The 14,653-nt window shown below is 39.4% G+C and overlaps 1 protein-coding gene and 1 long non-coding RNA gene across 7 annotated transcripts in view; one reads left to right on the top strand and one right to left on the bottom strand.

Annotated features, from left to right (window-relative positions):
• PTPRR (protein tyrosine phosphatase receptor type R) overlaps positions 1 to 14,653 on the top strand; it is a 241,183-nt gene that overhangs the window by 143,225 nt on the left and 83,305 nt on the right. For all 6 annotated transcript variants that reach the window (XM_036119313.2, XM_036119315.2, XM_036119317.2 and 3 more), the window contains 2 exons: positions 48 to 158; positions 9,442 to 9,704. In XM_036119313.2, coding sequence (XP_035975206.1) covers positions 48 to 158; positions 9,442 to 9,704 — 374 coding nt within the window. The remainder of the gene's footprint in view (positions 1 to 47; positions 159 to 9,441; positions 9,705 to 14,653) is intronic.
• The window catches only part of LOC118552700 (uncharacterized), a 65,655-nt gene that overhangs the window by 1,286 nt on the left and 49,716 nt on the right, over positions 1 to 14,653 (bottom strand). The window lies entirely within an intron of this gene.

Below are 14,653 nucleotides of genomic sequence, written 5' to 3'. Positions count from 1 at the left end.
TCCTCAAACTCTCATTTAACGTCGGACTTTCTGTTTTGCTTTTAAAGAAAAATGTTTTACAAGGGCAGCATGAAGCGGACAAAATCTGGAGCAAAGAAGGATTTTATGCTGTTGTCATTTTTCTCAGCATCTTTGTTATTATAGTAACGTGTTTGATGGTAAGTTTGCTTCTTTCTATATTTTATCCCTTACCGAGCCACTGCTTAATATTGGATACACTGCCATTCAAATGAATGCTGAAAAGCCTGGGAACAGAAGCAAGGCTACGATCCTGTTAGATTGGGAATATTCCTATCTGACAGCAGAGTGATAGCTAAGGAAAACCTATGGAATTACGGATTCTGACCTGCAGAATAAGGCTGTAATTGCAATGAGGCTGTTAGTAACTTGATCAACCTCGGATGAAGCTTTAGGAGGTGATTTACCCAGGTCACTGGAGCCCTCAAAGTCAGTAAAGTCTCATGGGCACACTTTGGGCTTACTTTATTTTTTCTTTTATATCATTTTTATGGAACTCAGGAAAAATTTGAAAAAGAAACATGTCTTAGGGGCAAGACTATGTCTTTAGTAGTGGTTGATTTCCTTATTTTTAAAGGACCTAGATAGCATTCTACAAAATTCTAGGCATTAAAAGGAGATGATTATAGGCTCAAAGACCAGATAATTCACTGTCAACTAAATTTTTAGGTGAATGAATACAAAACGTATAAAAGTATACACTGCAAATAGCTCCCTAAATTACAAATTACAAATGTGTAGCCTTTAAAAGTATTTTTCTAATTAAAAAAAAAAAAAGGAACACAGAATAAACCCACTAAACTAGGCAGTGCTATTTGGTATTGAATGAGTTAAAAGATACTTTTCAAATACAGTGTAAGATTTTCCTATTCTTTTGAAAATTCTGTGATGTAATTTAAAATATTTGAAGTTTACAAATGGGTTTTAATATTTTTTTCCTTTGTGCTATGTTCTTTTTAATTGTGTGCATTTTCAAAAATATTCCTTCTTAGCTTTTAAGTGTCCCCCCAAAGACATATTACTTACTCTTTCCACAACCGACAATGTTGCTAAGTGTCTTATTGGGTTTTGTTCAATTTTGCTTCCCCTGCTGGGAAGGGGTTTATGTTAGAAAGATTAGGGGTAAGGTGGGAAAGACAGAGGCTGTGTAGGTGTAAACTTGAAGGATATAAAACAATTAAGGCCTTGAATAGGGTGATGATGGGTATATTTCCTCGAATCTAAATGTAGGAAGTAGTAAGAACGTCCTCAAGCTTCCATCATCATGAATTCAGAGGCATCTGTCTCCTATGAGAAGATTTGTAGAAGATTTCTAAAAATTGTGACACAATAAACAAAAGAAGAATTTAAGAATTGAGTAAGAAAATCAGTTTTTGTGTATTAAATGGTGGAGATTAGGGGGAAAAATTTTAAGGAGACAAAGTTGGAGATTTTAGGGAAATTGTGGCAGAGACCGTGGGACATTTTTTAGTATTTTAGAAGGTGTGGGTTTTTTGTTATAGTTAATTGCACTTAAAAATATGTGGTTCTTTTTTTCCTTAATACAGGAAATCTTGAGTGCTGTTTTCTCTCTCATCAGTCACAATTAGAGTGTTTTTCTGCTTCACAGATGAAAAGATGTGAGGAAGAGGAGAATAGAAAGGGGTAGCAGGTGCTCAAAGTAGAGATTGTTCAGGCAGGAAAGGAATAAGATTGAGCAGAGCAGAGGCAAGGAGGGAAGTGGCAGAGCAGAGTTTGCTCTTACCTTGTAGGACACGATCCAAGATCTGCCTCTCTAACTCAAGGAGCCCCTGCATGTCCAGCATGACTGGAGAAATCCCTACAGGACATACTGGTCGCCTGGGGCAAAGGAGCTGTCGTGGCCACACTCTCAACCACTCGAGACCAGAGAACAACGCTTCTTTTCCCAATTTCTGCAAAGCACCAATATAAAGGCCAGAAACCCAGTTAAGTCTGCTCCAAAGTTACTGGAACAAATCGAGAAAGGAACGTTTCAAAAGTATAGGTGATTGCTCTCTAGTGGGTTGGCAGGTAGATTCATCCACTCATTCAATCCACAGATTCCTGCAGAGGATCCACTGTGGACCTGTGGTTGGTACTGTGGCCAAGGAGAGCACAAGACAGATGGGGTCCCTATTTTGTGGGGCCTATACTCTGGAGGCAGACACAGACAATAATTAAGTTAGTATTTTTTTTAATCAAATAGTGGACATATGTATGATTCCAAATATTTGACCTTCTGGAAAAGGCAAAACCATAGAGACAATGAAGAGATCAGTGGTTGCCAGAGGTTGCAGGGGAGGGGATGAATAGGTGGTGCACAGCAGAGTTTCAGGGCAGTGAATCTATTCTGTATGACACTGTAGTGGTGAATACATGACATCATGGATTTCTTAAAATCCATAGAATTTGCAACCCCAAGAGTGAGCCCTAATCTAGACTATGGACTTCAGTTAATTATAACATATCAATATTAGCTCATCAGTTGTAACACATGCAACCACACTAATGCCAAATGTTAATGGGGCAGATTTTCTAGGGAAGTAGGGGAGTAGGGGCATATGAGAACTTTGTACTCTTTGCTGTTTTTCTATAAACCTAAAACTGCTCTTCAAAAATAAAGTCTAGTCATTTCTTTTTAAAATCAAATATTATTCAATGCCACGAAGAGATACCATAATAGTGAGTGAGTGGAACAGAGCACTTTGAGACTTCCAAGACATGTGAAAATATGGGGAGAGGGCCTCGCAGGCAGAGGATATGGTGGGTGGAGCTGCTGGGGTGTAAAGAAGCTAGTCTCTCTGGGTTCAACAAGAAGAGTGCAAGCTGAAACTTTTAAGCAGAGCTTTGATATGATTGGACATGTGTATTTACCAGAGCAGGTGCTCTGCTGGTGGAGTGGTTGGAGACAGAGCACAAGGTGAAGTGTGTGAGCAGGAGGACTCTTCTGGAAGCCATTGTGTTAGCCTGATGACAAACATGATAATGGCCCAGAGTAAGGATGGCGGTGGAGATGGGAGAAGTGAACGGTTGGGATTTATTTGCAGATGGAAACGACAGGACTTGCTGTGTACTGATTCTCAGGGAGAAGGAAAGAAAGAAATTAAGGTTGATTCCTCTTGTATTTGGCTAGGACCTGGGTGATGGAGCTCCCATTTCTTGGGAGAGGAACAAGTTGGGGGTGGGGGTAGTGAGAGAAGCAACTCTTTCGATGTGCGTTCCAGTCGCTCTTGAATAAATGAAAGAAATAGAATGATATCTTTCAAACACAACCTTAAATTTTTTTTAAAGATTTTATTTTATTTATATGAGCTGGGGGAGGAGTGGAGGGAGAGAGAAGCAGACTCAGTGCTGAGCGTGGAGCCCGACCTGGCGCTTGATCCCACGACCTTAGATCATGGCCTGAGCTGAAATCAACAAGAGTCGGACGCTTAACCGACTGAGCCACCCAGGCACCCCACAGTCTTAAACTTGAATGAGAAAAGGTCCCCTTAAGAAGTTAACAGACAAACCAGCAGTACTTAGGAAGATAGACAAATACTACCTACTAGACAGGATTAAGATGAAGTTAAGTTTATCTGATGCAGCTATACCATTGACAAGTCAACAGTTCACATTTAGGGACTTGTCAAATGTGATTCTCCAAAATAAGTTTACCTGTGTAAATGTTCAAGTGTTTTTGATAATAACCTTGATTTAAAGTAAGTCCTTTAACTTGGCTTTCTCAGTAATAGTTACGCTATCACTTCTGCAATTTTCAAACACGTAATATTCCGATTCTATTTCCCATAATTTTGTTGATTCCATGGCAAAGTAAAAGATATAGCACAGAATTTTCCCTCTGGCAAAAATTATATTTATGAGAGATCAAATGCCATTATTTGCATCCAGTCTTCCGACATACCACAGAAACGAAAAGCATATAGTTTTTCATTTTTTAAAGATGAAATTTTATAGGTAGATTGCTGTGATGGTGGATTACGTGTGCTATGTAACAATAACATAAGGCTTGGCAAAATTTTTGAAATGTGGCATATTGTTTACTTTCCTTAAAATAAAAAAAAAAAAATGTATGTTGCCAGGCATAAAATTAGACATGCATGACATTTTCAAATGTGTGACTTATTTAGCACCTCTCAAATGTGAATCTAGAGTAGGTGGAGCAATAAATAGACAAATACGATTTTCCAAGAAAAAAATGTGTGGGCAATTTCCAATCCATTCAGTCTGTTTTAGGCGGAGGAAATTTATTACTGAGAAGAATTCGTTATTAAACTTCAATGAACAATGGAAAGGACACCATTTATCACCGAAATTAAACCTTCCAACGTACTGAGAGGTTTATTACGAAGTGCAGAGGCATTTATGCGATATAGGTAAAGATGTCTACAAGCCAGATCGCTTCCAGAAAGCAATTTTAGAAAATACATGAAAACAGCTGTTTGGGTCAACAAAAGTTCTGGCATGTTGGACCTGTAGAAGAGCCATCCATCCATATGCCATGCAAAGAGTTTTTCTAGTCATGCTCTTGGTAGGAAGGAAATCCTGAGGCAGGAAATCCTATGTCAGAACATCCTATGTCAGGGGGAGTGCAAGAAGAGGGGTTGGAATTCAAACCCAAATCTGTCTGGATTAAAAGTCTGGGCTCCTTACCATAATTCCATGTATAAAAGAGTCAAACTGTGATTTCTTTAAGTCCTCACACTCTGTCTTGTGAACATCTGCTTCGGGCCACAAAGGGGATGATGATGAAAATTCCTATATTATCTTTTACTGGGTGTAATTTTCCCACATCTGTCTCTTCTGGAAGCCTGTGAATTCTCAGAAGTTAGGGTTGTGTGCTGCCTTTGCATCTGCAATGTTGCTTCTGGAATGTAGTAGCAATTGACTCATGTCTACTCAACTAAAAGAAATGAATGAATGAACTCTTTCAGAACTAACTGTAAAATACTGTAAAGAAAATACAATGGGCTGTTAGTTGATGGCATCATTTTAAAATTGGAACGTATTTTAACTCAAACAGATATTTTGTGTTACCTACTTAAGAGATTTTTTTATTGAAATATACCTGCCATATAACATTGTGGAAGTTTAAGGTGTACACTTATGAGATTTTTTTAAATGAATATTATAAGCAGCAAAAGAGCTTTATAGGATTTTTTTGGTAGCTTTCCTCTCATTTCTGTGTTCCTCTGGCTCTCTTCTTCATGCTATTATTTTTTATCTCTTGGTATAGTTTGACTTTTACAGTTCCTCTCTCGTTCAATATTCCTGTTTTCCTTTTCCAAATGACCAAATGACTTTATTGCATCCTGAGATTCAAACAAGGTAAAACCAAAGCTACTGATTTACCATTGCTATAATAAGCTTTTAGGTTGAACTTCGCAACAAAGTGCGTTCACAGAGAGAAATATGCATATGCTATACTCCAGACCTTGATCTGCACAGAGAAGAATCTCTGACACACTTTTCCAGAGGCTTTGGGAAAGGTGTTGAGAAGAAAGATGTGGGGATTTAGAAGAAACGGTAGAGTCGAAAGATCACAGGCATTAAATCAAGAAAGTTGGATTCTAGACTTTATTTCTAACCTTCCAGAAGTCATTCAAGTGTTCTGAGTCTAAATGTGAAATGAGGAGATTATACCAGATGATTTTTAAGAGCCCTTATCCCAGTTTCTCAACAGTGGTACTGTTGACATTTGGGACTGGGTGATTCTACTGGGGGGAGAGGGTCTGTCCTGGGCACTGTAGGGTATCTAGCAGCATCTCTAGCCTTGCCCACTAGATGCCAATAGCGCCTCACCACACACCCCAGTATGACAACCAAACACAGCTCCGGACGTTGCCAAATGCCCCCGAAGGGCTAACGCCCAACTGGTTGAGGACGACTCCCTCACAATTTAATTCCATGATGACGGCCCCATTGCCCGGTCTCAATGTCTTCAATTCTTTCCACATTTTGCCAGACAGCCCAATCTCTCTCTCGTGGATTTTTGAAGTGTCTTATAAGCATTATATATTCTCCCGGTTCTGCTTTTCCCTAATTAAAGATGTAAATCAGTTTGTACACATACTCTGTAGATTAAAAAGTTGACCTATCACCAGAGATGAAGTAAACAGTTGACTGTAAAATGCATGACAAAGGTCCTTCATCAAGAACATAAGCTCTTGAAGTAAAGAAGGACTTTGGACTAGAGCTTGTTCTACACCAATAAAACTGTAAAAGTGACCTGTCAAGAGCTATCGAGAAGGCTGATATTTCCTTGACTTTCTCATTTTCATTTTTGAAATCTGCTTCTCCAAAACCCAAATGTAAACAGGCAAGCACATGCTCCAATGTACATATATTTAGATATGAAGAACTTAGAATATATAATATATGCAGTATCTTTTATTAAAGATATTTTTGTAAAGGTACAGATGTATTTGTTTCTCTTCTCATTCAGGAAAATGACTGGCTTGCAATTAAGAAATAAAAAGCTAGGGGCACCTGGCTGGCTCAGTTGGAAGAGCATGTGACTCTTGATCTCGGAGTTGTGAGTTCAAGGCCCACGTTGGGTGTAGAGATTACTTAAATAAACAAATATTTTTAAAAATAGTAATAAAAAATGAAAAAAGCTAAAAATTTAAAAATAATAAAAAGCTATCCCACCTTAAATTCTGTTGCCTCATCTTTTAGTAATTACATATTTAACTTAGCAGATGTGTGTTTTCTGATTGGTACTGTTCTAAGGTGGGTTTTGTTTGTGCAGAGTGGTGGCCAAGTGCCTTTTGAGGGTTATAGAGACTGAAGAGAAGCAGTAAATTAAAAACCTCCCAATCCTTAGGGCATGATGCACTGGGTAAGGATATTTATCTTCAATATTTTCTATCCTATAGGCTGTACAAGTCTAATTAGAGTAAGAAGATTTGTCACTTAGTATTAGACATCTTTTTTTTTCTTATGCAGTAATATTTCTCACAGGAATATTTAGCACCCATCGCTTTCAAAAATTTAAGATTTAGCTTTACCCTACTTTTGTCAATGAACACCACTAGTATAAAAGTTTCCAGGTTATGAGGAAGTGAACTGATAAAAGACAATAAAGATTCCTTTTCATCTCCTGGCAGTTCAATTCATAAGATGCATTTCTAGTTATACTCCCTATGTGCATAGTCCTTTTCCTTAAAGAGAGCTTTCAATCCACAAAAAATCGATTTGGTGGTGTTGAACCCCAGTGGTGAGAACCACATCTGCAGCAGACTCTTTGAGAGTTCATCTTTAAGAATTATGGCACAGCAAAGAGAACACCAGAGGTAACGTAAGGCGGTGGAAAGTGCATGGGTCTGTGAGTCAGAACTGCCTTAGGGCCTGGGTCTGACCCGGCTGGCTGCTGGCTTTAGGCAAGCCATATTATTCAGCTAGACAGCAATTTTATAAATGTATAATTAGGTCAGAAAGACCTTTAGTGACCATTCAAACTCCGATTCCCTCCGTATCCCTAATTTAAAAGTCACTTAATGTACAGTCATTCCTATTTCTTACCTCTCTGCCCAAACTTCTCTCTTGTTATTATAACCTGAGATGTTGGATCTGAGACATAATTAAATTTCATTTTCGCCCTATTTTTACATAATTCCAAAGCTCCCTTTTCTATCACAATTTCTAGTTCTTCAGTTCTTAATTTTGAGTCATCTTTCTTGTGACTTGGAGTAAATTTTTTTCAGGAAACGTACACCAGTATCATATTTCCTGAGACCTTATGCATTTGAAACGTTCTTCCTGTTGGTTTCATTCACATGAACTTCGGTTTATCAAGGTGTGGAATTCATGCATTTTTTGCAATATGCATTTTATTCCTCAGTCACAAAAACTGCTCCGTTTTCTCCTCACATTTATTCTTCTTTCAAAGGACATACTTTTTAACTGAGAACTTTTTTAAAAAAAGATTTTATTTATTTATTAAAGAGAGAGAGAGCACAAGCAGGGGAAGCAACAGGTAGAGGGAGAAGCAGGCTCCCCACAGAGCAGGGAGCCCGATGTGGGACTCGATCCCAGGACCCTGGGATCATGACCTGAGCCGAAGGCAGATGCTTAACCGACTGAGCCACCCAGGCATCCCTGAGAACTTTTTTCATTCCATATCCTTAATTCCATAAGAACAGGGTGCAGTTTATTTTCTCCAGAACAGAATACTCTGGACCTCTCACGATACGTGACATTAGGTGGGCACCGAAAATAGTTCTGAGTGACTCGCTTCTCTCTCCTTTAGTCTGGTTTATCGTTTACAGTGACTTTTCTCTGACAATTTGGTCCACAGAGTGTCCCAGCAAAGTCAGTCTGATACCTTTAAATGTTTAAAAATGACAATCCTACCATTTCTAAATTGAATTAGCCATTCCAGAAAGGGCTCTGAGAATGGAGAAAGTGGTATGTTTGCTTTTTCCTACATGCATTAAAAATTAAAAAGGGGAGGGGCGCCTGGGTGGCTCAGTCGGTTAAGCGTCTGCCTTTGGCTCAGATCATGATCTTGGGGTCCTGTGATCGAGCCCTGCATCGGGCTCCCTGCTCAGCAGGGAGTCTGCTTCTCTACCCCTCCCAATCTTGCTCTCAAATAAATAAATAAATAATCTTTAAAAAAGTTTAAAAGGGGAAAGAGGTAAAAAATAAAATTCTGGTTATCCAAATTATCCTTGGATAGGTGCCCTAAATTTAATTTTTTGAAGAAGTTACCAGATATTCAAGTTAATACATGACTAGTGTGGATATTTACCAACATAAGAAATTACAATTTATAGCATAACTATTTTTTCACTGATATATTTTTTTAAGATTTTATTTATTTTTTGACAGAGAGAGAGACAGCGAGAGAGGGCACACAAGCAGGGGGAGTAGGAGAGGGAGAAGCAGGCTTCCCACTGAGCAGGGAGCCCAATGTGGGGCTCGATCCCAGCACCCTGGGATCATGACCTGAGCCAAAGGCAGACGCTTAAAGACTGAGCCACCCAGGCGCCCCTTTTCACTAATATTTTATAAGATTTTCTTCTCACATGTTGTACTGGATGCAGAGGTCTATTTCTATAAATGTCATAAGCCCTTATTTCATGGCTATTCCTTCGATCAGCCTTCCCTTTCAGTCATTTTGAGTAAAAACTTGCATGTGAATCAAACTGACATCTGGCACTTTTATAAAATTAGCCTGTTTTCTTTTGAATATATATTTGAGGACCAGATTCTTGGACATATTTATTTAATAACTGGAAATACCAACTATATCCTTTTTGAGAAAAATCTCAGTACCACCCAACTAAGAAATCATTCTAGAAGGCTTTGCTTGGGTGTATTATCATTAAACCTCCATTTTAGTTTGTCTTCTGGGTTGGGGTGGAGGAGATCATATTTTGTTGTTCAGTGTGAAAAAACAAGCCTGTATATCTCCTATAGATTCTTTACAGATTAAAAGAAAAATTTCAGCTTTCTTTGCGACAAGATAAAGAGAAAAACCAGGAGATCCACCTGTCGCCCATTGCATTACAACCGGCACAGTCTGAGGCAAAGACGGTCAACAGCATGGTCCAGCCCGAGCAAGCCCCAAAGGTGCTGAATGTGGTTGTGGACCCGCAAGGCCGATACACTCCTGAGATCAAAGCTACCACCTCTGTCTGTGCTTCTCCTTTCAAAATGAAGCCCATAGGACTTCAGGAGAGGTAAGAGCTTTTCTGTATTCCCCCTACAGGTTGCTTTTTTTTTTTTTTTTTTTAAAGAATATTCACCAATTAAAAATGATAGAAGCAGAAATGATTGGCATCTTGGGTAAAATTGCTCACCACCAAATGGACACCAGGAGGAAGTAGTCTTTCTTGTCCCCCCAAAGAATCTAGCTGTGTTACAAAAATCTTGTAGTTACATCAGATTCTGTTTAGCTAGTGGAGACCCAAGCCACAGTCATCTTCACCTCCAGGACAGCTTCTGTAATCATTTATTGGGTACATTTTGAGGGCTGCTGATGTAATACTATCTTCTTTAATTGTCGTCAAAACTCTAGTAGGTAGAAGGACTAGAAATAAACTTAGGGTATTTCCTGACAAAGTCCACATTGTTTGGAGTAAGGTAGAAATGATCAATGTCACAGATAATTTTTTTATAAAGTTTTCCCTCTGCTTCCTTTGAGCAAATGAAGAGTAAATATCTCAAGATCCATGACATTGTTTTTGTTGCCTTACCTGCCTTTGTGATGTACTTTTGCTGGCTTTCTCATTTAAAGCAAAGCCAACGTGGGGTGCCTGGGTGGCTCAGTCAGTTGAGCATCTGACTCTTGATTTCAGCTCAGGTCACGATCTTGGGGTCCTGGGATCAAGCCCTGTGTAGGGCTCCGTGCTCAGTGGGGAGTCTGCTTGAGGGTTCTCTCTCTCCACCCCCCCCACCACTCCCCCAACTCATGCTCTCACTCTCTAAAATAAGTAAATAAATCTTTTTAAAAAATTAAAAATAAATAAATAAAGCAAAATCAACATATGAAAACCAGGATATGCAAGGTATATAAATGAGGGGCTAATTCTTTACTTCCTCAAAATATTAAGTAAAGCTTCCCCATAGAATTTCTTAAAATAAGAAACTTCCTGTTTATATTTAAAATACAATTGTTTTATATCTAATATTGCATGTCAGGGTAGTGGGGGAAGTGAGAGGCTCTCAAGGTACACTCCCTGGTTCATTCTCCTCTTATTTTCCTATATCTTCATTTTCTATCACTGTCCTTTTTGTTGCCTTAGGTTTTTAGATCACATCTCTAAATTTTTATTATATTTCCTATAACACACACACACACACACGCACGCACACGCACACGTCACATCCCTTCAGAAAATATAAGAACTTCAGAAGACAAGGTGGTCATTCAAATTTTTTTGTAAGTATTACTAAAAAACAGTGAATGAAGTAAAAAGAAAGGTATTGTTGCAGTGATCCCCAAAGTCCTGTAAAGGGAGAACATTTGACTCCGTAACAGAAGAATGGAGAGCAATCAAATCTTCCTCATCCCCCAAAATACTAGTTGGTTTCTGGATGAATCCGTGTGGGTCTCCAGGTACCATTTTCTTAGTTGGGTACCACTACATTGCTGTCTTGGGCTGTAGATGAGATGGAACATTCTCCCTGAGGCCAATCAGGAATCAAGAGAACTGGATGCCAGACCCAGCTCTGCCATTGCTGAATTCAGTGGCTTCATATGAGTCATGCACCTATCTGGGCCTCACTTTCCTCATCTTTGATATGAAGGGGTAAACTTGACTTCTTTGCTTCCTTCAGGCTCTTTTGCTTTTGTCACCCAAATTAGTTTATACATTGATGTTTGCCTCAAAGAAAACCTTAAAGCAGGTGTCTGGGCATTGGTGTGTACCAAGGGCGGGGTGATCGAAGAGATCTGCTCAGATGAAAGCAATAAGGTGGTCATTTTCTATAGATGATTTAAACATGATAATAAAACTACCTAGAAGTCAGAGTAACTTTTATTACCATCATGCACCACCAATGCTAAGCAAGGCCAGCAGTTAAATCCCCTAAGGAATACCTATTGCCAGAATTTTGCCTTTTGTAGGCCGCTGCTGGGCATGTTTGAATTTCAAAAGCATAAGGTTAAGTATCTCTTTCTTCATTTAAATGAAGTGAATGTTTGAGAAGGGAGAGTACAGAATGGTGTCTTACTCATCTTTATGGTCCACATGGGGAACTCTGTGTAATCAGTGTCTATAAACTGCCCTGGATCCCCACCTATCACCTCCCACTTCCTTCCCACCTCAGAGGAAGAGAAAGCTACTCTGTCCACAAAGGCTCCAGGTCATGCCCTCTCAATCCTGATAACTTACTCCATCAATTTTCCTTCTCTTTTTTCAACTGTGCCCTCTTTGCTAATGCAAAGATTATAAGAATGGTATAAGGACTAGCATATGTTACATATTTCACATGTATTATTTTATTTCATCTTCTCTGCCTGATCTAATCCTCTTCTTCCATTCAGACTGTATACTCTTCAGATTTATCTTGCTATAACACTACTTGCATTAGATGACTCTGCTGTGTAAAAGTCCTCAAAAGCTCCCCTGTGCCTACAGGCTTAAACACAGACCACCTTGCTGGGCCTCAGAGGTCCTATGCTATTGGTTCCTGGTCCTTCTTTCCAAATGTGTTTGCCACTACCCCCAAAAATAAACCTTCCATTCCATCCACTCTGTTCTCCAGGGTGCTGGGTTCCTGTCTACATCTGCATCTTTGTTCACCTGGTCCCTATTCTCTCTCCTTCTACTCCTTCTTCTCCTCCATCTATCTCTCGTCTCCAAATCCCAACCAAAACTTACCTCCTACCATTGGCTGTAGCACCTATCCATATCCACAGGGAGTCTTCACACCTCTGAATTCTCACGTGTACCACTCCCCTAACGGTGATTTTCATTAAAGAATAATTCAGAAAGGGACTGAAACTGGTTTTCAAGTAGTTTGTCCTATCCCTTCACCAGCTTGGAAGACCCTTAAGGACAGGTGTAGGCTCAAGATACTCTTGTGTCTCCCATGGTTCCTGTGACCCTGGTACATTGTAAACACTACAAAATTATGGAGTTAATTAATTAATGTGCATCTGCATCTGGAGATCTCATGTATTTCCGAAGAGCCTTCCATAAGAACAAATGGCCTATGATAAACTACAGAGCTGAGTCTCTGTGCTAATATTACATCTGACATTCACTAAGTAAGTGATTCAACATGTTAATTAAGTCCTTTGTTGTGTAGTTTTCACAATGTACAAAACAGGTTTGATAATATCTGTTCTGCCTTTTTTCAAAGGACACCATAAAATTAACAATCAATAGAAAATGGCATTTTGTCTGTGAGAAGGAAAAGGAAATCTAGTATTCCTTTTGTTTTGTTCTGTGATCCCATTCCACAAGCCTATACTAGGTCAGTTACATTTTTGAACTTGGGAAAGTTGAAACTTTTTTTTTTTTTTTACTGAATTGATAAAGTTGAGCCTGCCATTTGACATCATAAATATTTCTTTTCTTTTCTTTTCTTCGTATTTTTAAACTGTCAATTGACTTACAGTTTTTCTCATCCTATTTATAAATCTATATTTATGAATTGGACCATCTAATGTAATTATCCGATTAAATCTACTCTCATCTAACAAATGAATTCATTTCCCATGGGGAGTCCATGAATTGAAGAGATACATCCAGAGGCCTGCCCCACACCTACTGCGTGTAAAACTTGGAATTTGTTTGTTCACCTGTGATAAGGAGAGCGGCAGGTGCCTTGCACAGCTCTTGTGACAGTTAAGCTAAACAATGAATGCCACATGGCTGGCACAGCAGGAGGCCATAGCTAGCTCCTGTTCTTTTCTCTTGTCCCATCCCTGTCCTCCTCAGAGTCCCCGCTTGTCACTCTCAAGGAATGTATACAAGCCAGGTTCCAAATGTCCAGTAAACCAAAGATCACATTCAGACCCTAGAATGATACATTTTCTTCCGTTGGGAAAACAGAGAACTTGTAAATACGAATTCCTGCACATTTCCCCTTTAGGTTACTGTACGACAGCCAATTTTATGGAAAGGAAATTAACAGGCAGACAGGGAGATTCACATTATTTCCTCATTTGATTTTTCATTAGGAATAAAAGTGAGCAAGGACAGCTAAGGAAATGGTCATCGCTGTGATCAGTTAATGGGCTAGGAGAAATACGCATGATGGAGGTTTTCTATTGCAACTGAAGCCTCCACAGGCCCCCGAGGGTTGTCAATACCCAATGAATGAACATTCTCTAACTTCTCCTAAACTATACCTTAATATGGTTTATTTTGGTCCATAAATACTGTGCAAGTGATGATGTAACACCCAGATGTGTGATTTTAAAGGGTTTTTTTTAAGGCTGAGCCTGGGAGATTTCTATCAAAGCTAAAAAGATGTCTGCTGTAGTGGAAGCAATGAAAACATGAGCCTGACCAAGAAAATGTTGAGTATTCTACACCTAAACAAAAAGTTTTGTTTACTGTAACTTCCTCCAGGCAAGGTGGAATGTTCCGACTTCTGTCCCCTGCTCTCCCTAGTGGAGAAACATTTCAGTGCTCAGGAATTTTGACTTAGAAGATACCTAACTGCTTCTCAACTAATCTCCCTTTGGGAAATACAAGAAAAGGAAAGCGTATAGAATAGACACACCTGAATATCAGGGTACAAAGTATACAAAAATATTCTGGAAATTAAAATCTGTATTCATGAAATAGACCCATCAGTGAAAATGGAGCCAACTCCCTCACTTTCTGTCTAGGGAAACAGGACCCAGAATCTTCTCTTTTAGGTCTTGGGGAGAAAAGCCTAGCCTGGGACAAGGAGTCTTGTCCAAGTGATTTATTGAGAGGAGGCTCTCAGGAGAAGCCTAAAGGGAAGTAGGGGAGGCAGAACAGGAGAAAAGAAGCCAAGCAAAGAGGTGGTTTCAGCTGCCATCTGATCTCAGCCTGTTCACACAGGGAGCCCTGAAACATGAGTGGTACCTCACGGAACAGTTGTTGCACCTCGAGGCAAACAGGGTGGGCATCTGTACCCGCATGTCAGTCAACCATTGACTGCAGGCCATCCCGGGGACGGCAGAAGCATAACCTTGTAGGCA

This window comes from Halichoerus grypus, chromosome 6 (genome assembly GCF_964656455.1).
Source record: "Halichoerus grypus chromosome 6, mHalGry1.hap1.1, whole genome shotgun sequence".
NCBI lineage: Eukaryota > Metazoa > Chordata > Mammalia > Carnivora > Phocidae > Halichoerus > Halichoerus grypus.
Note: the sequence above shows the minus strand (reverse complement) of the source record. Positions and strands in the feature narration are given on the sequence as shown.